Source organism: Benincasa hispida, unplaced genomic scaffold, assembly GCF_027475165.1.
Source record: "Benincasa hispida cultivar pf3 unplaced genomic scaffold, pf3_genome.v1.1 HicScf933, whole genome shotgun sequence".
Classification (NCBI taxonomy): Eukaryota; Viridiplantae; Streptophyta; class Magnoliopsida; order Cucurbitales; family Cucurbitaceae; genus Benincasa; species Benincasa hispida.
In genome coordinates, this window is record NW_028327079.1 from 10,271 (window position 1) to 33,753 (window position 23,483).

General features: G+C 34.4%; 1 protein-coding gene across 2 annotated transcripts; it reads right to left on the reverse strand.

Annotated features, from left to right (window-relative positions):
• Positions 1 to 1,791: 1,791 nt before the first annotated feature.
• On the reverse strand, positions 1,792 to 7,971 carry LOC150029773 (cellulose synthase A catalytic subunit 3 [UDP-forming]-like). Of its 2 annotated transcripts, none has more exons than XM_090310377.1 (14): positions 7,431 to 7,971; positions 7,148 to 7,343; positions 6,857 to 7,023; positions 6,686 to 6,755; positions 6,338 to 6,539; positions 5,695 to 5,961; positions 5,259 to 5,604; positions 5,016 to 5,153; positions 4,782 to 4,907; positions 4,487 to 4,699; positions 4,086 to 4,350; positions 3,394 to 3,596; positions 2,873 to 3,223; positions 1,792 to 2,734 (listed from the first exon to the last, which is right to left on the reverse strand). In XM_090310377.1, the coding sequence occupies exons 1-14, from the start codon at positions 7,452 to 7,454 to the stop codon at positions 2,150 to 2,152; spliced, it is 3,153 nt and encodes a 1,050-aa protein (XP_090166503.1). In that variant the 5' UTR covers positions 7,455 to 7,971; the 3' UTR covers positions 1,792 to 2,149. The 2 variants fall into 2 exon arrangements, with proteins under 2 accessions (XP_090166503.1, XP_090166504.1); XM_090310378.1 differs by having other exon boundaries at positions 7,449 to 7,880.
• Between the last annotated feature and the right edge of the window lie 15,512 nt (positions 7,972 to 23,483).

The following is a 23,483-nucleotide window of genomic DNA, read 5'->3' on the forward strand; positions in this document are numbered from 1 at the left end:
GGGTATCTTCATTGGTGACTGTATTTACTTTTTTGGGTCAAAGTTCAATCCTCCATTTTTCTAATTGTTGTCTAATAAATCCTTAAACATTCAATTTTGTGTTTAATAGGTTCATGAACTTTAAAACGTGTCGATTACGTCTTAAAAACTTTCAATTTTGTATCATTGGTCTTTGGCTTATTCAATACATTTCAAGATTCACATACCTATTAGATACAAGATTAAAAGTTTACAGTCAAATTACATATAAAAATCAATTTTAAATCTAATAGATCAAAATAATAGTAGGGACCCACAAATTTGAAAGTTGTAGAGATCCATTAACGCGAGACATATTAGAAACCTTCTTGATATAGACATAAAAGTCTAGAAACTAAATTAGTTTACATCTTGAATATGGTTCTTTTAAGTTAGAAATTCTTTTTTTAGTATCTCAACTTTTATGTTTCGTTTTGGTGGTCTCCTTCATTTTGATCCATACTTTTTTTTAGTACAATAATTGGGGTATGGAGATTTGAACATCTAACTTTAGAGGAATGAGTACATTCTAATTAACCGTCTAATCTGTTTGGTAAAACAACTTATTTATTAATCTATCGAGAATCACTTTTAAATTGTTCTAATGTGCAAAAGTTATTTGATGGAGTTTTTAGATTTTAGCTTTTCTAAAAATTTGGTATCTTCCCTTACCTATCTCTAATTTTCATTTCATTAATTTATTTTTTCACATTTATTCCAAATTTCAATTAGTTCAAATTCTTATGATAATTATTTTTTTACAAAAAAATATTTCATAAATTTTTTTTAATTAAACAAAAATGGTTGCAATTCAAATCATATATATTTTCAAATAATTATATAATTAAATTACACTAATTTAAAAAAATATTTCATAAAATTTTTTTAATTAAATAAAAATTGTCGCAATTCAAATCATATATATTTTCAAATAATTATATGACTAAATTCCACTAATTTAGTATTAATTTACCAAACACCTTAACTAGTTTTTTCTAATTAAAGTTTACTAGTTGATTTTTCTACAAGCACAACTATCGACAATTATTTTAAAAGCTACAATAATTCCAAAATCTTCATTTTGATCAACTTTTTTTAGTACAACAATTGGGGTATTGAGATGTGAACATCTAACTTCAAAGTAAGGAGTACATTCTAATTTTAGCAAAGCTATCTTTAATTTGCTTTCTTTACATATATTGTCTTTATAATAATAAGTAAAATTACAAATTTAATCCATATAATTCGAAGAAAATTAGAATTTAATCACTATGATTTGATAAAATATTAAAGATAATCCCTACGTTAGGGACTATTTATGAGAGATTTATCAAACTAACATGGACTAATGAGATTTTATCAAACCATAAAAACTAAATTCTAATTTTTAAAATCGTATGGACTAGACCGTACGACCAAATATTTTTTTTTTAATATACCTTGTGTTGGAACCAATTTATAGGCATCTTTGAGAGATGGTATCAAGATAAATGGTGGGATCCTACAATATTCAAGCATTTAAAAAACATTTTAAAGTATTATTAAACCAAAGAATCCTCTTTTGAATTTTGAATTTGAGAATTCCCACAAAAAAAGGATCTTCTCTATTTACAAGTCTCCAATAATGGCCTCTGTAAAGTGATTCAGCAACCAAATTCAAACTATCTTTTCACTTTGTGAGACTTTTGAACTTTTTTTTCACTTTCTTCTGCTTTAAAACACTCCACTAACATTTCTTACAAGATAAAGCTTGCAAAAATAGACAGGAAAGACTTAAATAATGAACCAACATCATAGTTTATACTCAATACATGAGAAGGAAGAATAACAAGTATCATGTGTGATCAGTTTTTATTTGTACATAGAGAGGGGAAAAAATTTGAAGAGATCAAGATCATCGTCAACTTCTGAAATCAATCTCTTTCATAACTTTCAAACTCTGAAACACAGCACCAAATAAATTAAATTAAATACCGTCGTCGATAGATAAGCTAGGTTTGTACCTGCATTAGCTTCGAGATACCAGTTCAGGGACGAAAGCAGAAGATAAGTAGCATCATATGGATTAAGTTTCCGTTTGAGACTGTATAGTTTCCTTTCTTCATCTTATCTTGTATAAAATAAACTCCCTTTAGCAGTTGATTCCACACTGTTCGACATCAGGACCAGTTACCCGAGTTGTGAAGGGATCGATTCGAACCCATAAAAGGGAGAAGATTGAAGCAAGGAGGATAGACCATACAACCACGATCGTGGGAGTTCGGTTTTGGCGACCCATCAGACCCTTAAGGAAGGGATACAGATGAATAATCACCCAGAAAGCGAAGAACAGTTTGCCGAAAAGGGGTCCCCAAGATTGATAACCACTGTTGATGGCATAAGAAATTCCAGCAACAACTCCAACGATGTTGATAATTAGGAGAGTAGTTGGGGGAATGAGAAGAGTGGTCCACTTGAACATGTAGAGCTCAGCAAAATCTCCATCTTCATCGGATGCTTTTGAAGTAACCGTGAAATTAGTATCAATTCCAGCAAGAACTTTAAGAAGACCTTGGAAGACAGCAAAAAGATGGGCCGAAACACCTCCAATAACCCAGAACTGCTCGTTTCTCCACCATTCATCGATTCCGACACCACTCCATCTCATTTCCAGAATACCAGTAGCAAAGATGGAAAGAAAGAGAGAAATGAACCAGATGCTAGCAAGATTGCTGATCTGTAATAGAAGAACAAACAACAAAGAATATATTGATTTAGTGATACTTGAGCAAAAGGACAGTATGTTTGTAGCACAATTTTTATAAACTAAATGCATCTTTAACATAGAAATCACAAAAAATGCAATCCTTCTTACCTGAGGAATAATGAACTTTCCGGTGAGCAGACATATTGCAGGTAAGGTACAATAGGCAAGAAGAGGAATGGATGTTATTGGATAAATGGTGGTGTTAACATAAGCAAATCTCTCGAGCCATTTCAACCGTCCACCATAACCGTACCACATAGGACAATGCCGACTGAAAAGAATTTCAACCGAACCTAACGCCCACCGAAGCACTTGGTTAAGACGATCGGAAAGATTAATGGGAGCAGATCCTTTAAATGCAGGACGGTCCGGGATGCAATAGATTGATCTCCAACCACGGGCATGCATCTTGAACCCTGTCAAAATATCTTCTGTGACGGAACCATAGATCCATCCAATCTGCACCACCAAATGTTAACACATCCCTTAGTAACTGAAAACTTCATAAAAAAAATTACGTTCATAAACAATAGAAAATTATTAGGTTTATGGTACAGATACTTTCTTGTATCAAAGTAAATAGAAAATCCAACATAAATCAATGGCCTTAGGCGGAGATAGATTCATACTTCACTTCCCCAGTCTGTTTTATCCTCGTATCCACAACTGATGACATGAATTGCTTCTTTAAGGAGAGACTCTGGAGTGGCAGACTGCGGCACGCCACCATTTTCCATTAGTGTGGAAGCAACAAATACAGCTGATTGACCAAACCTCTTCTCCAGGCTCATTTGTGACATTAGAAGCGATTTCTCGTCATCAAACCCAGCACCTACATTGGATGATGTATGGAAATTAATACCCCATTTCAAGATGCAAACTAAAATGTTAGGCTACAACTACACTATCTGCAAGGAAGCAATTGGACTCCAATAATTTCTTGAAGATAATGCTTCACGTAATCCCGAATCCCCCAAAGGTGATATTTGAAATCATTTTTACCACTCTGAATATGTGAAATTTGAAATCTCTATAGGGCCTCAAAAGATCTTAAATCTAGTAAAAACTACGGCCTGCTAAATGTTAAGCTTGCGTAAAGACATCAAGACGAATACCAAAAACTTAGAATTGAAGAAAGATAAATAGTTCTCATTAAAAATACATTTCAAAACTGGACTTACCTGGAGAAAGGAGCAATTTTGTTTTATAGTAGCAAATTGAGTTAAAAATCTCATAGAAAGGGAAACAGATGCTAACAACTATGCACGTAGATAGAGTAAGTCTGGAAAATACTGCTAAAGCAAATTAATGAAAACTTTACCTTCAACTCCTTCCTCAATATCTTCGAGGTTGAATATTGGCACGGTGGGATCAACATTTTTACTAGTTTGCTTCTTATCAGAATCCTTTCTTTTCGATTTAGAACTTTTCTTTTTCGATTTCCCAAAGCAACTGGAGAATACCCCTGGTTTTTTATGCTTGGGCTTGAGAGGGGGTTCATAGCCGTACAATGCAGTTCGATTGAAGACACATCCCGTCCCCACATAAACCGGACCTTGTATACCATCCAAACCTCGAAGATTGATCTATAGGCCAAATAAAATTTTAATAAATTAAATAGAGGCAACCAGGACATAGTGAAAGAAAATGTACTCGATAAAATACATACATTCCGAACTGCCACTGAAGATAATCAAGACAAAAACAGCTAAAAAAACTTACATCAAAGAAAACAGTGTTTCGGTTGGCATATCGATCATTTCTATCAATTCCATCAAACCTCTGAGGAAACTGAACATAGCAAACTGATTTACCAAGATTGGGATCCATCATAAAACACATAGCTTCCCGCAACGCTTTACTGTTGTTTATGTAGTGATCACAATCAAGATTTAACAAGAAGGGACCGTTGGTAAGAACAGCAGATACACGAACCTGCACAAAGGTATTTGATCATTCAAAAAAAAATATAGAAGTCAAGAGAAGGTTGAGAGATTTTCCAAAGCCATCTACTCACAAGTGCATTCATAGCACCAGCCTTTTTGTGATGTTGGAAACCAGGACGCTTCTCACGAGAAACATAAACTAAACGTGGAAGCTCGTTACCATCAGTATCAAGTCCTCCACTGTGCCCCAAGAAGACCTGCAAATTTGTAAAGAAACAGCAAAAGGAGACCATAAGATTTGAAGCAACAATGAAGAACACGGGCACTGAGACAGCAGATTTAATTCCAAATCCTGACGTACAGACCTGTATCATTCCTGGATGATCTCTCGTGTTATTTCCAGGCCATGGCGTGCCATCTTGCATGACCCACCCTTCATCTGGGACTTTTTGTGCCTTAGCAACAAGCCCATTGATACGAATTTTAAACTCCTCGTATTCTCTCTGTAACACAGAAGCACAGTCAGTCAACCATGGAGATGATAAAGGAACTTTACTGTAATGTAGCCATTGAAAAGAAAATGATACAGAAGAAACCAGAGTTGCTACCTTCATTGCTCTCCGTTCCTTCACAAATGATGGTTGAACCTTGTCCTTTAAGTAATCAATTTTCTGAGCAAAATACCACTCCGGTGCTCGGGGCTCAATGTTGTACTTCTTGCAGAAAGGAACCCATTTTCTTGCAAATTCTGATGTTTCGGACAAGGCTTCAAATGTTAACATAGCAGCTCCATCATCTGATACGTAGCAAGAAACTTTATCGACTGGATAGTCCACAGAGAGAATTGATAGGACCGTATTGGCTGTGACAAGGGGAGGTTCTTTCAGAGGGTCGACAGTACTGACAAATATGTCGACAGCAGCCAACTGAGATGGCTCTCCTTCACGATCGTATCTGCAAACCATAAATATTTGAGATTAAAAAATTCAAGGTAAGACAAACTTTGAAGTGAAAATTGCTCATAATCAGAGCTAAAAACCCAACCTTAGAGCAAGCCTATCAAGATATGTCTCACGATTGACCGGGAGCCATTTGGGGAACTGATCCAAAATCCAAGATATAGCAAACCAAATCTCACAAATCACTGATATTAACCACAGAGCAAAGGCATTCGGAACTGGATTTGTAATCCGATAGTGTAAGAAGATGCAAAGAATAATAAGCCGTAGAACGATGACCATCCTATAAGGATTAATCCTAGAGGATGGAATAGAAACCTTCCTCGATAAAGGCTGGCGAGCTTCGTCATTTCTGCCAAGCCAACAAATGAGTAACAGTTAGGAAGAAAGTACGAGAAACTAACATTTAGCAGATTATTCGTGTGGAGTGTACAGTATCATGCAAAGGCTGATTAGTTGAATGTCACTAACAGAGATTGATGGTACTTGAATTATAAACATAGTGTCCGTTTGAAAATGATATACAGAACCTATCCTTCTTCAGGTAAAAGAAAATAGAAAACCAGAGCTTTCATGAAAGCAATATGACAGTTCGAAACATAGCTGAAATTAAGTTTTTCTTGTTTAGTTCACAGAATCATTCTACTCTTCCAAAGTGCATTCAACACTAGATATACTACGAGACGCTAGAAAATATATACGAACAAGAGACCAAATGAAGCACTCACAGCAAAGAATCATCGATCATGACATCGGTGCTGGCATCAAAATCAGCACCACCCCTCCCTTCAGAAGGTGCATGACTGACACTCATTGGCGGCACACTCTTGTCTTGCTTCACCTTCCAACTATCTATTCTCTCTTTCCAGGCCACATTGCCAAATCGAGCCGAACCCGAGTCTCTCGATTGATCCATGATTCTATAGTTAGCTGCCAATTATCAAACAAACATTTTAAAAGAACCATCGTGACAACATATATTTTTCTTTCCAGACACATTTCTGAGACATAAAATCACCGAACCCGTTAATTTTATCATACGAGATACCAACTACATGAGATTAATATGAGCTTACCCCGGCTCCCGCTTTCAGGAGATGCCATGGAGAGCCGCTCAGGAGATGCAGCCGACAGTTCTCCAGAAACCTTGAGCACAGAGAATACCAGAAAACCATCAAATTCAATTCCAAATCCAACAAACAGAAACAAAATTGAATCAAACGAAGTAAGCCTCTAGATCAACTTACAGATCGTCCAGTGGTGAGCAAAGGAATGTGATTAAAAGATCCCTCCTTATCATAATTAGTATCCCAGCTAAGCGTGCGCTCTGGCATCTTATGATGCCTTTCTTGAGCCCCTGCCACTCCATTACCATCACCATCTTCCACTACCTCTCCCTTAACTGGAGGACTTCCTAAAATCCAAGAAACAAACCGATCCATCCCATTACTGTCAATGCAATTCCTCATAATTTTCATCGTTCAAGAACTACAAAAGCAAAATAAAACTAAAAACAGTTAATGGGATCGAATCAAAACCTTTATGCCACTTGTATTTGGTCTTGCATTGAGGGCAAGACTGATTCCCATCTTTCCTCTCGTACTCATAACACGGACGGCAGACCGGAAATGCACAAACATCACACGCAACAAACGGCTCGCCGTCGGCCGTCGTGCCGACGGAATCGCTGCAGATCTGACAAACTTGGCCGCACCCAATCTGTTTCGACGGTTTCTGAAGATTGAAACAAAAATCATCAAAAACCCAGTTAGGAAAAGAAGTTAAGAACAAAACTGGGAAATGGGAAAAGGGTTAAATTACCCCAGAATTAGTATCGACCTCCATGGCTGCTGGTCCACTGGAAGATCGTGTTCGATCTTAAGCGAAAGAAGCAGCAGTGAAAGGAACAACTCTGGATTACTTCATGGAAACTCAAACTTCCACATGAAAGAATGGGGATCTGGAGATGTGAGAGGGAAAAGTGAAATGGGGATTCGTGAAAATGGTGTAATGGGTGAAGAAGAAAGCGATGGAAGAAGAAGATGAAAGGAATTTATGGGTCAGAAAAGCCACCGACGCTGAGACAACACAGATCCAATCCAACTTCTCAGTCTTCTTGTTGAATTTCTTTCTTTTTTCTTTTTTTTACTTTTTCTCAGCGAAATTTTCACACCATTTTCACTTATTCTCTTCTCAATCTTTGATATTGATTGGGTTTTTTTTCATACACACTGCTCAGTAGAACTGTAGAAGAAAGGAAGCCATCCAAATGAAATTCTTTTTTTTTTTTTGGATTAACTTAACTGGATAATTTTTACTAAATTCAAATATTTTCTTTTTCCAAAAAATAAACATCCATGTCAATAGAACTGTCAAAGTCTCAGTTTTGGAAATGTGGAAGAAAATATCAATAAAATATATATATATATTTATAAATATTTTTAGAAAAAAAATACAAAAATTTTAACCCTTTATTGTCTATTATTTATACTTTATTTATATTTGTTGGTGTTCGGATCTCATCCGTGTTGGATTATTCTAGGTGTTTGATGGCCTTGACCTCCGGCCTACTTCCTTCTAGTCTAGTTTTGGCAACGATGTGGTGTCGAGGCTACTATACTTTGATGGTTAAGTTAGTACAATTGGCTAATTCAACTAAACACACACCAAAAAAAAAAAAAAAAAGATAAATTCTCTCTTTTGGAGATTGTGTACCGTTTCCCTTTGGGGTTGCTGAATTGATCATTTATAAGTCAATCTTCTAACACATGTGTCACGGTTGTGTGTGACAGTATGTGGGTTAGGGACGTTTCCAGTGCTCGATGTTACAAGGTGCCAATTCGGTCTTGGTTCGTTTGTTTTTCTATTGATATTATATTTATAAGCTTGACATATCGGCCCAAACCCCAAGGCACTGACATTTCTGTTTTGGGATGCGTACTTCATTATGCTCTTTCTCGATACCCTTTGAATTTAAGCTTGTCCGTGGGCGGGCTTTGATGAGTCTTACCTTAGACAATCATCGACAATTTTTAAAATATTTTTGTTGCTTATTTTGTATGTTTCATGATGTTTTTGAGACATTATGTTTCATGATTTTTTTTAATGTTACATTGAAAATGTTGATTCAACTCCTATTTTGATCTCAAACCTATAGAAATATGTGTCGTGTCTTAATATATAGTTTTTGTTGGGGTTGATTTGATTTTTTTTTTTAGATACTTCTTTTAATGTCTAAAAAGATGAATGGTTTTTTTAGTCTTAAATGTATTTTTTGCCTTTTTTGTGTACCCTTGGACAAGTTAAAAAGTACAAGCAATATTTTCTATTTGACTCAGATTAGATTTGTTTTTTCTTTATAAATATAGGTTTATAAGAAAAGCAAAGATTAAGGAAAACCATTTTGTACCACTTAAGTGCATAGTTTTTGTGTTAAATTTAAATTACAAGTTTCTTTTGAAACACTACTAATTTTGGAGCATTTATTTCATTGGTTTTGGTCCTAAAATTTATCTAATTTTTTAAAAAACCATTTCATTCCCTTAAATTTAAAATTTTAATTAGTTCCAAACCTTCTCCATACTATTTACCTCTGGCAAAAATAAAAATAAAAATTTTAAAACAATTAATTTTTTTTACTACATTCAAGTATATAATTTAATTGATAAGATATCGATTATTATTTATATTCAAAAAATTTATATTAAAATGTCCTTTAATCTTTAATTTTTTTTTTCAATACTATTAAACTTGCCTTGACATTATAATTGATATTAAAAAATTTCATCTTCATGTCATGAAATGTATAATTAAATTTTTTCCTAATATATGAGGTAGATGAATCGAATTTTTAACTTCGAGGTTGATAGTACAAATACTATGACAATTTATTTGAAATTTTAAAGTCAAGAGACTAGTCTAAACTTATTTTAAAGATCAATTAGAAATATAATTTTGATTTCTTAACTTTAACGTTAAAAATAGTGTTAATCTATGAACTCCCATGGAAATAGCAATGTATCCATGAATTTTAGGTTTTAACAATTAATAATTGACCATTTTATTTTATACCCTTTCAAATTTGTCACAATTTAGTTTGTAATAAATTAGTTTATATATTTTAAAAACTGTTCCAATTTAAACCACAACATGAAAAATATTATTAAAATTTAAGGAAGATGATAAGTTGATAAGGATTAAATATGTTTGTAAATTACAAATACTAAATCATCACAAAATAAAAGTTGGCATTTAATTTTAATTAAAATTTTCAAAATATAGATTAAATTATTACAAGAGTTCAAAAGTATGAGAGCTAAAATGTTCATATACTCGATTGTTACAAATTTCAAAATTGTATAAATTAAAGGGTAATTACAATTGATAGCATTTTTTAAAATAATAACTAAGTGTATAACATCATTTAAAAAAAGTTGTTGATAGACTCTTACCAGTAATATGGTCTATCACTGATAGGCTCCTACCAATAATATGGTTCATCACTGATAGACTATTTAGATTTGGCCATATTTACGATTTTTTTATATTATGTTATATCTACTAATACTTTGGGTCTAATATCTATATTTACAACTGTTCCTAAATTAAATTGTTATAAATTAATGTTTAATAACTAGATTGTTACTACCATTAAAATTCATCCCCAAAAGGAAAATAAGCTTTTTTAACCTAACATTTATTATCTCCATCCTAAAAAATGTAGTTCAATGCAATGAAAAGTTAAATTAAAGATGAACGAAACTTCAATTTATTTTAGGTTTAAAAAACATTTTTGGTCCCTAAATTTTTATGAAAATAACAATTTAATCCCTAAATTTTAGTTGATAACGATTTAGTTCATATATTTTCAGTTTTGTATCAATTTAGTCTCTAAATTTTAATATGTAATAATTTAGTCCTCGTACTTTGAAATCTGTTACAATTTAGTCCCTAAAGTGAAAAAATTTATCAAAGTTTAATGTCAACTTTTATTAATTTGTGACGTAGACTTTGTATTTTATAACAATTTTGAGTCTCTAATTAGTTTATTGATTTATTTATGTAAAAAATCTCATTAAATCTTAAAAGTAATTTTTACAATAGAGACTAAATCGTTATAAATTTGAAAGTATAAGAACTAAATTGTTACATAATAAAATTTATGGGCTAAATTGTTACAAAATTGAAAATTGGTGGATTAAATCGTTACAGACCAAAGTTCATAGACTAAATTATTACTTTTATGAAAGTTCGTGAACTAAAAGTGATTTTTAACCTTTGGTTTATGACATGAAATTGCTTTCATATTAAATATAATTTAGACCTTAAGCTTTTACTTTTAAAGTAATTCATGCATAACTTTCACACATGTATAGATATTCTTTAAATACAATTATTTATAACAATAATTAAAATATGTAGTATTTTTAAGGATAACAAACAAGTGTATAACAATATTTTTTTTAAAAAAAATGTAAATATAGCAAAATCTATCGGCGATAAACTTTTATTACTAATAGAATCCTATTAGTGATATGGTCTATCGGTGATATGCTCTATCATCGATAGACTATTTAAATTTTATCATATTTTTAATTTTTTTTACATTATGCTATATTTATTAATACTTTTGGTTTGATTGTTATATTTGCAACTATCCCTTACTACAAATTAGAGAAAAATGAAAGAATCAATCAAATAAACCGTAGTAATTTTTCCTATCTCTTTTTCTATTTTTTATCTACTACCTTTAGAAAGAATTACATGATAATTTTTCATGCTATTTTTGTGGAATTTGTGAGGAATATTGTTTTATTAAAATAATTTTGAGTCGATTTTAAATAAACTTAAATTAAAATAACTACAAATCAATAAAAAAAAATATAAATTCGTTCCTATGTAAATTAAAGTTTAATTATACAGTTAGATTGAAATAAAGTTTATAATTTTAATCTGACCTGAAAAAAAAAAAACAATATATACATGTATATATATATTATATATATACTCATAGAAAATTAATCATGAATTGACAGTGAGCTGGTGAAAGTGGAAACTTGTAGTGAAAGCACAAGCTGCCACGTGGCATAAAATAATTAGATCAATGACGTGGCAGGGCATGAATGGCTACTTTCTTACTGGAAGTTCACAGGAATGGACAAGGACCTCTTGGAGCCGTGTGACCGACACGACAACGACAATTATATCAACAACACGCTTGCGAGTTTAAAAATTTGGATACTCGCGCATTTATACGTACGATTCGCATTGCAATTGCGATACGGCGCGCGTGTAAATGACACTTTGTGAGTTCGAGTGTGAGGAGTAATTGGGTGTATTGATCACCAACCGGTGAGAGAAATAAGAAAGAAATTCGGAAAATTTTAGAAATATAAAACAATAAAAAAGACAAAATAGCATGTGCGTAATTTGATATTTGTCAGTTTGTGTCGGTGATGAGTTGGAAATAGCTATCTACTATATATATATATATATATTTAAAAGATATTTCTTTTTTGTTTCTTTTTCTACTTCACATTTAATGTATGCCAACTTTTACTAAGTCGTAATCAAAATTGGTGTAATCGGAATGAGATTTCATTGATGGATAAATTGTAATAAACCTAAATTGCAAACACAGTTGAATTATTTTTTATCACTTACCTAGAATTATGAATTTATCACATTTTACTATTACCATTACATTTTAATCTTAATGGTAATGATAACAGTGATAGTAACGTAAAGGTAACAATTAATATGACAAATTCATAATTTGAATACTGTTACAGTAATAATATCTGTAACGGTAACGATAATGGTGACGGTAAAGGTAGTGGGCCCCACATAATTTGCAACCGTAATCAGATTGAACGTCTTTTATTCCTTGATTAGATTATATGATTTAATTACAAATTTCAAGACAGGTCCCACATTTTATTACGATTACGGAAAGTAGATAAACAACAACAGAGGTAATCAACCAGGGTCCAGTTTTTACATTACCAAATATACATTACCATGTGGCCTTAGTTGTTACCACTAATATCATATTAGTTAGTATTAAACTTCTCTCAATATGTGAATATCTTCATCAATATAAATATCTTGAGTTTGTTTTCAACGTAACGGGTGAATTCACATTATCGTTATAACATAAACAATCATAAAACTTAATATGATCTTTAATTCTCTTTTTATTTATTAAAAAATAATTATTATCTTCTCACTAGCTTTGATGACATAGTTGTGTTCTCTAAGCTAGTGAGAGAGCCTTGTGAGTTAAGATAGGAGATCCCCCCATTGAAGGTTTTCTGGAACCTTATTGTTGAAGATGCCTTGTGGTGTAGTGAATGAAGTTTAGAAGGTTGGGGTGGGTGATTTGCCTTTTGAAGATCTCTTATTTGTGTTCGGTTACAAACATATTGATCATGGTTGGCCAATCAACGCGTTGGGAAGTGAGGCCATCAGAAGGGAGCTTTTGCCTTTTATTCAATCGTCGAGGTTTTTTTCTTCCCCCCCCCCCCCCCCCCCCCCAAGTATCCCTTACCGTTAAATTCGATTCGATCAAGATTATTCATGTTCAACAAGCTATAAGAAAATCTTTCGAAAACGAAAAATGTGGTTGATGCTACGATGGCGCTCGTGCATCATGCAGGTGTCGTTTCTTTTGTTAATTATAATCGTTCATGTAATTTTGTAGCTCACTTGCTTGCTCACGTTGTTTATGATTGTTTTAGAGTCATCCCTTCTTCTTATATTCCAAAAATGCATGAGGCTTGTTTAAGATTGTCAATCCAATGTTTTAAATTTCATCCAATCAATTAATTTTTAAGAGTTATCTTTCATGTTCTTATATTATTTCATCATCTCATCAATGAGAACTCTTGAGCATCTTTGTGTTTGAGTTAAACATGTATACTTATTCTCATTCTCTTTAAAGTGTTCAATGTGTGCACTAACCCTTCTATGTTCCTTACAAGTAGTATTGTAGATTTGAGACCGAATCTTTTTGAAGAAGGGGAGAAGATATGAACGTAAGAATCTCAATCTGGCCATATTAATTTGAAGAAAGATGTTAAGAAAGAACCGTACATGTGAAGGGATTGAATCCCGTAGTGGAGGCATTTTGTTGCCTTTTTCTTTCAATTGGAAGAAGAAATTGTACAAAATTAATCACAGAACATCAACATGTTGTAAATATACTAGGTTAAGCATACAAATTAGATCGATAAATACTACATCCGAAGAATTGTTCTTCGAACTTCTCCAAGTCTTCTTAGCAAGTAGGACACCTCCTTCAGATCTTCCCTACTATTCTCTGGCAAGAATCGGTTGGTGGGAACCTCCTTTGAAAGTCACAAGGAATGTGTTTTTGGCAGAGAACTCCTTCTTTGTAAAATTCTTTAGAGAGTTTGTTTCTTCAAGAGAGAGTTTTTTGTTGGGTTTTATGCCATAAAACTCGTAGATAGTAAATATAACTTTTGACTAATCATTAATAAAGTATTATTAATGTTTATTACAACAAATAGTTATTTTTTACCTTGTATTTATCTTGCCTAAATAACCCTAATTCAATAAACTAACATCCTAGACTATTGTATGAGTCTTGAACTGTATGCGGAGACATACGGGGATTAGTGTTCAAGATACAATCTAAAGGGTCTATAGTATATGGATAAAGCTAGGTACCTTATCTTGGTGACATTATGGATACGACACGCTTTGTATTTGATACAAATGCAATGATCCAACACGTTCGTGTAGAGGACATGCAAGTGAAGGTATCCTATGCAATGAGTTTGCATAAGGCTGAACCCCGAAATAGTAACCACTAGATGTAACTCCATTGACTAGTTTAGGTTTCTATTTCACTAGGATGACTTAGGTGAAGGAACCTTGTGAAGGGACCATGAGCGGAAGCGGATCGTCCCAATTTTTCCCAAAATTTCACAAAATAAAATTGTACAGAAGAAGAGAACAAAAATATGCATTTAACAAAATACAACATGTTATTAACAAGTAACATAAGAATTAAAATAGGGTTAAAAAACCCTTACTTTTGAAGAACAAAACTTCAATTGAAATCCCTTGATCTCCAGATGGACACAACCACAAAAGCTACCACAATATTCTCAGGATGAGAACCCAGGAGGAGTAGGGCTCTGACTATTTTGGGTTTAGGTAGGAATAGAAAATTGAAAGAGAGGAGAAGGAGGTAGAAAATATTCACAGTACGTTTCTATGTAGAGAGAATTTTTGAATCCCTTTTTCACAATCACTGCACATAATCTGGGGGCTTCCCCACTCTCATGTCTGAGATAGTAAAAGGTGGGAAAGGAGTTACAACTCCCTCCCATAATTAGTTTTTCTTAAAAAAAAATAAAAAAAATATTTAATTGACAAAACATTTAATATATATATATATAAAACTACCTTATCATATAATATACATATTAAACTATATGTTATATCAAATATAACATATAACCTATAGTTTCTATATTGTATTAAATACAATATAATCTATAGTTTCATTTCTCTCACCAATAACATCTAATGTAAATCACATTTACATTAAATTTAATAATATGATTCCAATTCATATAATTAATATTTAAATCATATTCAAATATTTATTTTCTCTCATTAATATTATATTTAAATTAACTATATCATATATAATTAATTAAATCCCTCAATTAATTTGAATAATTCAAATTAATCCAAAAACTGATTCTCAACAAATCCCGTTGAGCTACCGAGGGGACCTCATGGACCTGTAGCTTGAAGTTCCAATGGTATGTGAATAATATTAAACTCTTTAATTAAATTATTCACCACCCATTAATTGTCAGTGTCACACCCCCTCTCGAGCCCTAGCCCAAGACTTAGGAGAGAGCATGAAGACATATTAATCTAATTTTAGGACAGTTGATACTTTTACTTTTTATTTATTAGAGATTAGAGACTTTGACATGTCTACAATAACCATACCAATATTAAACATGTAGTCTAACTTTCCTACAAGTTTTCTATTACACAATTCGAGACATGCCCTGAAAGATTACCAAGTTCCTAGTCTTTGGTGGTTGAATGACTCTTCCCTGAATGCTCCGCTCCGCTACCGGAGGGGGAGGGAGGGGGAGAAACACATTTGGAATGCGTGAGCTAATAAGTCCAGTGAATGGTGCCTTTTAAAATATCAATAACTTTGATTACAAAATATATTTTTGGGAAATCATTACAGAGTCAACGATTACATTATCACCAGTTCATATAACCTCTAAATGTTTAGCACCAACACATAGCCAACATCTTATTTAGTACAAGACCAATGCAATATTAATATTTACGCATATCTTCTTTTAATATTCTTAGCCAAACTTTTATTAGTTACTACTAAGCAACCCATTCAACTACTTAGAATTTTTCCTCCCATTACCATCTAGATTTAAGATTAGGATCTTACATTCACCACCCCTTTAAATATAATTTCGTCCTCGAAATTAAGCCAATCATATTTTACAAACAAATTTTATTAATTGATTTGCTTAACAGAGTTTCATTATATAACAACTTCTGTCCTAGTTCTCTAAAATTTTCTCTTTCCCTTTTCCAACGTCTGGTATATCTTCCTCCCTAGTTTGAGTTAACCCATATAATTGTCCCAACGTCATTTTTCCTGTTTCCTCTCTTCTTCCTCCAGCACTCTATCCTCCTTCGACAATTGTTGGTTTCATTCCTAGGTTGTTCTGTGGTTGTATATTTCCAGCTTCCATCAACTGGGGGCACTCTCGTTTAAAATGTCCTGGTTTGCCACACTTAAAATATGTATGTGTTCATTCTTGGGTTTTCTCCCAACATTTTTTCCAGTGGTATTTATTACAGATCGGGCATCTAGGTTTTTGATTTACACTCACCATTGACTCCTTTATCTGGCTTTCTAGTTCGGAGTCTGCTTTAGTATTTGTAATTCCTCTTCTTTTCCACACATTTCTACTTTCTATCCTGGGAGTAAAATTTCTTCGCTCTTCCCTCCGCACCTGTTCGTTGATGAGTCCCTCTTTGGTCTTAGTTCTTCTGCCGCTAGACTTTTTTCTACTCTCATTGCTGCTTCCACTAATTTTGAGAATTCTCCCCACTCCACGGTTGCTGTCACAGGAGTTCGGATCTCTTGTCTTAATCCCAATTCAAACCTCCTACAGCGCTCTTTTTCATCCACAATTATGTTTAAAGCATACTTGGATAACTCAGTATACTTTAATTCATATTCTGCTACAGTCATGTTTCCCTGCATGAGCTGTAGGAACTCATCTCGTTTCATATCTCGAAACAATCGAGGATATAATCTTTCGAAGAACGCTTCTCGAAATTCTTCCCAACAGATCTCTTCTTGGTCTCTTCTTTTATTCTTTAGTAATTTCCACCAATCTTCAGCCTGTTTTTGTAATAAGAAAGTTCCAAGACTCACCTTTCTATTTCCAGGACATCTCATTATCCCAAAACATTTTTCTAATTGATTCATCTAGACTTCTGCATCCGCAGGGTCTGTTGTTCCTTCGAAGTTTGTAGCTCCCAACGATTTCAATCGTTCTATCCCATATTTTTTTTATGGGGATTAGGTTGTATATTTCCCAAACTTTCTTGGAGTCTTTGGGTAAATTTATCCATTTGTTCTTCTTCTCTCGTCCTTTCCCTTGGACGACTTGAGGCACTTTCACCTTCATCTCCAGAGGGTTGCCCGGTTCTACGTTTCCCACTTTTCAACATTTTAACTACAAACAATCACATATAAATTAAACATGCATTATCAAATAAAACATATTACTTTTTATTTATATACACAGGTCATATACATCTAAAGCCTGCTTAAATCTTTAATTGCTTTTTAGTCTTTCAAAGTTTTCTATCTGCTTTCTATCGTGTAGATATAGATTTTCATAGTTAATTTGCATTCGATCGTCCCTCCACGGACACCTTTCTTGTACGTGGCCAATTTCTTTGCAGAAGATACAAAATTTGTAAGATTCTACATTGCTGGATTCAATTGTAGGTTGTTCCTCGAATTCGATCACTATTCGTCAAGGAATGTCCTTTTTCGCTGCTCGTGCCCATTCTTGAGAGGAGTTTCCAACCACATTGACTCCTTTAAACTCTTGATATATTGCTAGGTCTGGCATTACGTTATTGCTTCCGCTACTTGAGCCTCCAACTATCTCCTGCTGGAACTGCTCCTGTATCTCTCTGGTTTTCTTCTGGAAATAATAACAATTCTTTCGAATGTGGCCGTACTTACCACAACCGTAAAAAATTCCGGTCCCCATTAAGCATGGACCGCCGTGGTTTTTGCCACATCTAGAACATCTCTTATTACTTCGGGACTCTGTTAATCTTGTATTAGTCATGGAAGTAGAGTGTTCAATATTATTATTTAAGCTATGTTAAGATATCTTAAGGTTTTCCCTTGAGTTAGCGTCGTGGTTGGCTTCCTACATCTGGGAGTCGTACCACCACCAGGTCTTTTTGCTCGGATCCATTTCCTACAGTGGACATTATTTAGGTTACTATCTAATTTTTACTAATCTTATTTTCCTTTCCTCGAGATTTTTCGTTACTAAATATTTTTGATACCCACCTAGTATCCTCTATTTCTTTCCTAATCCTACCAAGACCTTTGTTATTCATCTCAGGTTTCCTTTACTGTACATCATCTTATCTATCCATTTTTTTTTTTTTTAATGTTTTGACCTAAATCGGTTTCCAGTACTACCCAGCTTCCATACCCTAGGTAAGCCTTTTTCCCCGGCACTGGTTTGGCATTAACTTACCCTTTTTCCCTTTTTACTATCTCTGATTTTGATTTATACTATGCTAGACTCAACTTTCCCAGGTTTTAAACCTTTACTTTGATACCAAGTTGTCACACCCCCTCCCGAGCCCTAGCCCAAGACTTAGGAGAGAGCATAAAGACATACTAATCTAATTTTAGGACAGTTGATACTTTTATTTTTTATTTATTAGAGATTAGAGACTTTGACATGTCTATAATAACCATACAATTATTATACATGTAGTCTAACTTTCCTACAAGTTTTCTATACACAATTCGAGATATACCCTAAAAGATTATCAATTTCCTGGTCTTTGGTGGTTGAATGACTCTTCCCTGAATGTTCCGCTCCGCTTCCTGGAGGGGGGAGAAAGAAAAACATTTGGAAAGCGTGAGCTAATAAGCCCAGTGAGTGGTACCTTTTAAAATATCAATAACTTTGATTACAAAATATATTTTTGGGAAATCATCATAGAGTCAATGATTACATTATCAACAGTTCATATATATTTTTGTAGCTAAATCGCTGATCAATCATTTCCCACCAAACCATATTTTATTCTTGGCATGATTATAATATAAACCAACATAATAATGATAATAACTTTCATGGAAACTTTTCCTATACTCATTTTCCCGCCAATGTGCACATCGACCAATTATTTTCCGCTAGCTATGCTTAGGTAACTTGACTATCTTTCCCGTTGGTCGGAATCGACTATTATTTCCCGCCGACCGAAGCCGACTATATTTTTCCATCAAGTACCCTTTTCAAGCATGCTAACAATATATCCCGGGTATAATTTTAGTTTCCATCACAATTATACAGGCAATATCAAGGTAAACATAGTGACATCAAAATCATGCATCTTTGTTCATACCTATACATTCATATTTACAGCAATGCATTATTCATAATAACCATTATCGTTTGTAAGGCTTCCTACTGCAATTTACTTTGGGAGTGTTTCCCTGAGATTTCCTCTATTTCAATGAAAATTTTCAATTAATACTATTATGTCACTAAATAATATCAAAACATTCAAAATACCTTTTTATATTAACAAAACCAGCTTACCCTACTCAAAACTTCAGTCAAAACCTCAAATAAGCCGATTAGGGGTTATTCCAACCGTGGCCCGTGCGTGCAAAGGTGCTGACAGGTGGTTGCAGCGTTAGGCTTTGCGCAGAAGGCACGCATGCTGCGTTGCGCTGATGGCCGAGACATCACGGTCGATGCGTTGGGCTGGTGCAGGTTGATGCGTCCGTGCGTTGTGCTGGTACAGGCTGATGCGTCTGTTTGAACCTTCAAACTTGTCAATGCAACTTTTGATCCCTCCGAACTCTAATTACAATGTCAGCCTAAGTACTTAAACTTAACTCTCTATTTAAGCTTTTAACACTGGAATTTTGGAAATGGCACGAGTTGATTGTTCACGGCAAGCCCTTCTATTTATAGATACCCTGGGCTTTCCCCCTTGCGATAACTCAAGATCCAAATGTCTTTCCTTTAAGGTGCCAACACTAATTCTTTGCCAGCAGTGCTTTGAGTTGGATTAATCTTAGTTTGCCAACAAAATTGTTTACTTTGCATGTAATCTCAGCCTAACACCTCCTGCTTAAGTTGATAAGAGTCATTTTGCATGAAATATCCTTTCGCCACCTCATCTTCTTAGTGTCTAAGAATGTTTATTCAGATAATTTAGCATAACTTATGAACGTATATCCTTATGTCTGCAAACCAATTTTACGTTCATCAATGCATCCATCTGATCACCGCAACCTTACTAAAACTAGACAGTCCCTTTGGGTACATGCGTTCACCCATTCTTGTGTTCCCTTGGCTTATCCCCTTAACTATTACCGCATAACACATCCATCGCATAGCACATTACCAACACATAGTATTGCCATATATCACCGAATGGTACTGTCGCTTCCATCGTATCCAACGCATCCATTGTCATGTGCTATTGCGTAGTACTGCCGCATCCATCGCTACTTGTCAACGCATTCCCTCAGCTGCATCCATGCAGACCGTTGATCGCAATACCACATGTCCTTTGGCCACACACTCTCATGTAGCAGGGCCGTCGATTACCCTCAATGCATAGCCTCACTGCATGTCATTAGGCATAGCCTCGTCGCATGCTATCAACGCTTAGCATTGCTGCATAGCGTCAATGCATACCTTCGACAATCATCGCATATCACCATCGCCACAAGCCTCCATCACTACATGCCTTGATCCGCATTAACGCATGCCTTCGCGTCAGCACATGTCCTCGCATTGCCGTAACTACCAACGCGTTCCCTTGACCGCAAGCCTTTGGCGCTACCACTGCATCCATCATGTCCAACGTTCAGCGCAACTTAAGGTCATCGCATGTGTTGTTCTTAGCCTCTAAAGACACTTGCTGCCGTATGTGCTCCTCTTGGTCACATTTTGACTTTCTCAAATAACCTCTAAATGTTTAGAACCAATGCATAGCCAACATCTTATTTAGCACAAGACCAACGCAATATTAATATTTACGCATATCTTCTTTTAATATTCTTAGCCAAACTTTTATTAGTTACTACTAAGCAACCCATTCAACTACTTAGAACTTTTCCTCCCACTACCATCTAGATTTAGGATTAGGATTTTACAGTCGGGCACTCCACTAAAGACCAACAGTTGTACTCTTCACACTACAGATATATATTTCTATGTCCATCGGATGTAACAAATCAACAGTACAATAACCCTTCACAAAATGCTCGTAAGTACAACTAGACCAAAATTACCATTTTTCCTCTATAGTTACATCTAACTCCTTAAGTACCACTGATCCTTATAGTGGAAGACAAAAGCACTTTTATGTGTTAAGACCAACTGAATCAAAAGCACTTTTAAATCATGAGATGTTTAAAACGACTAATACTCAAACTAAAAGGCGAAAAATTTCTCCAAGTAACAATGATACATACATGGAGATTGATAAAGAATGGACTTCTAAGCAAGTTAGAAAATGATTCATTATCTCCATGTGAATCTTATCTTGAAGGAAAAATGACTAAAAGACTTTTTAGTGGAAAAAGTTATAGAGCCAAAGAGCCCTTAGAGCTCATACATTCGAATCTATGTGATCCGATGAATGTAAATGTTAGAGGAGGGTACGAATACTTCATCTATTTTATAGATGATTATTCGAAGTATAGTTACTCATACCTAATGGAACATAAGTCCGAAGTTTTTGAAAAGTTCAAAGAGTATAAGGTTGAAGTTGAAACCCTATTAGGTAAAAAAATTAAAATATTTCGATATGATCGGGTTGAGAGTGCATGATTTAGAATTCTAGGACTATTTGATTGAACATGGAATTCAATCCCAACTCTCAGCACCTAGTACACCTCAGCATGACGGTCTATCAGAAAGGAGAAATAGAACCTTATTGGATATGATTCGTTCTATGATGAGCTATGCTCAATTGCCTTACTCGTTTTGAGGGTATGCAATAGAGACCGTAGTTTAAAACTTGAACAATGTTCCCTTGTAAAGTTTATCTGAAACACGTTTCGAGTTATGAAGTTTACAACTTGAACAAACCGAGTTTACGTTATTTCAGAATCTGGAGTTGTCCAGTACATGTGTTAGTGACAAATTCTAAGAATTTGGAACCTCATTCAAGATTGTGCCAATTTGTTGGTTACACTAAGGAAACAAGAGGTGGTCTGTTCTATGACCCTTAAGAAAATAAAGTGTTGGTATCGACAAACGCTACATTTTTAGAGGAAGACCACATGAGAGATCATAAACCACGTAACAAAGTAGTATTAAGTGAAGTTACTGACGAATCAACAAGGGTTTTTGATGAAGCTGGTTCTTCATCAAGATTTAATGAAGGAACCAACACTTTAGGCCAGTCTTGTCCTTCTTAATCGTTGAGAGTGCCTCGACACAGTGGAAAGGTTGTGATACAACCTGACCGTTACTTGGGTTTAACTGAAACTCAAGTTGTCATACTAGATGATGGTGTTGAGGATCTATTGTCGTATAAATAGGCGATGAATGACGTAGACAAAAACCAATAGGTGAAAGCCATGGACCTTGAAATGGAGTCCATGTGCTCTAATTCAGTATGAGAGCTTGTAGATTTACCTAAAAGGGTCAAACCCATAGGGTGTAAATGGATCTACAAAAGAAAGAGAGATGTAGCTGGAAAGGTATAGATCTTCAAAGCTAGACTTGTAGCAAAGGGTTATACCCAAAGGAAATGGGTTGACTACGAGGAAGTTTTTTTCCTTATTGCTATGCTTAAGTCTATAAGAATTATCTTGTCCATAGCCACATACTATGACTATGAGATATGGAAAATGGATGTCAAGACTACTTTTGTGAATGACAATCTTAAGGAGAATATCTTTATGTCCTAGCCCAAGGGGTTCATAGCCCAAAGTCAAGAGCAAAAAGTTTGCAAGCTGAATCGATCAATCTATGGGTTCAAACAGACATCCAGATCTCGGAATATTTGGTCGTCGGGAGTTGATCTCCCGACGCATCTTTTACAATTTTTTTGATGATTTCAAGCGTTGAAAAATGGGTGTGTTCTTGTAATGCATGATTGTCACACTCCTTCCCAAATTATCCTCCTGACTCAAGAAGAGGTGAGAAAACAACGGTTGCCAACCCTCTTATGACAACTACTGCCCAACATAGATATGTAACCTTAGCACCTACCAATCTGATAAACAGTTTATAACTTATAACAGATTCACTCCTAACTCAGCAATAACTTAACTATATAGATACTACTGATCAGAATATCAACATTTATTTACATAGCAGTTATAGTAAGAACATGTGCTAACATTTACATTATTAGACTTGAAGTTCAACCCTGATTCTCTTGATATGTAGATGGCAAACTTAAAGACTAAGCAAAACTTGATGGACCACCTAGACTTCAAGATCTCTGATATCCTTGTATAGTGATTGATTGGCAGAATGACTAGGCTTCGGTGCATCGACTGCTACCTAGGGGAGAAAAACATTTGAA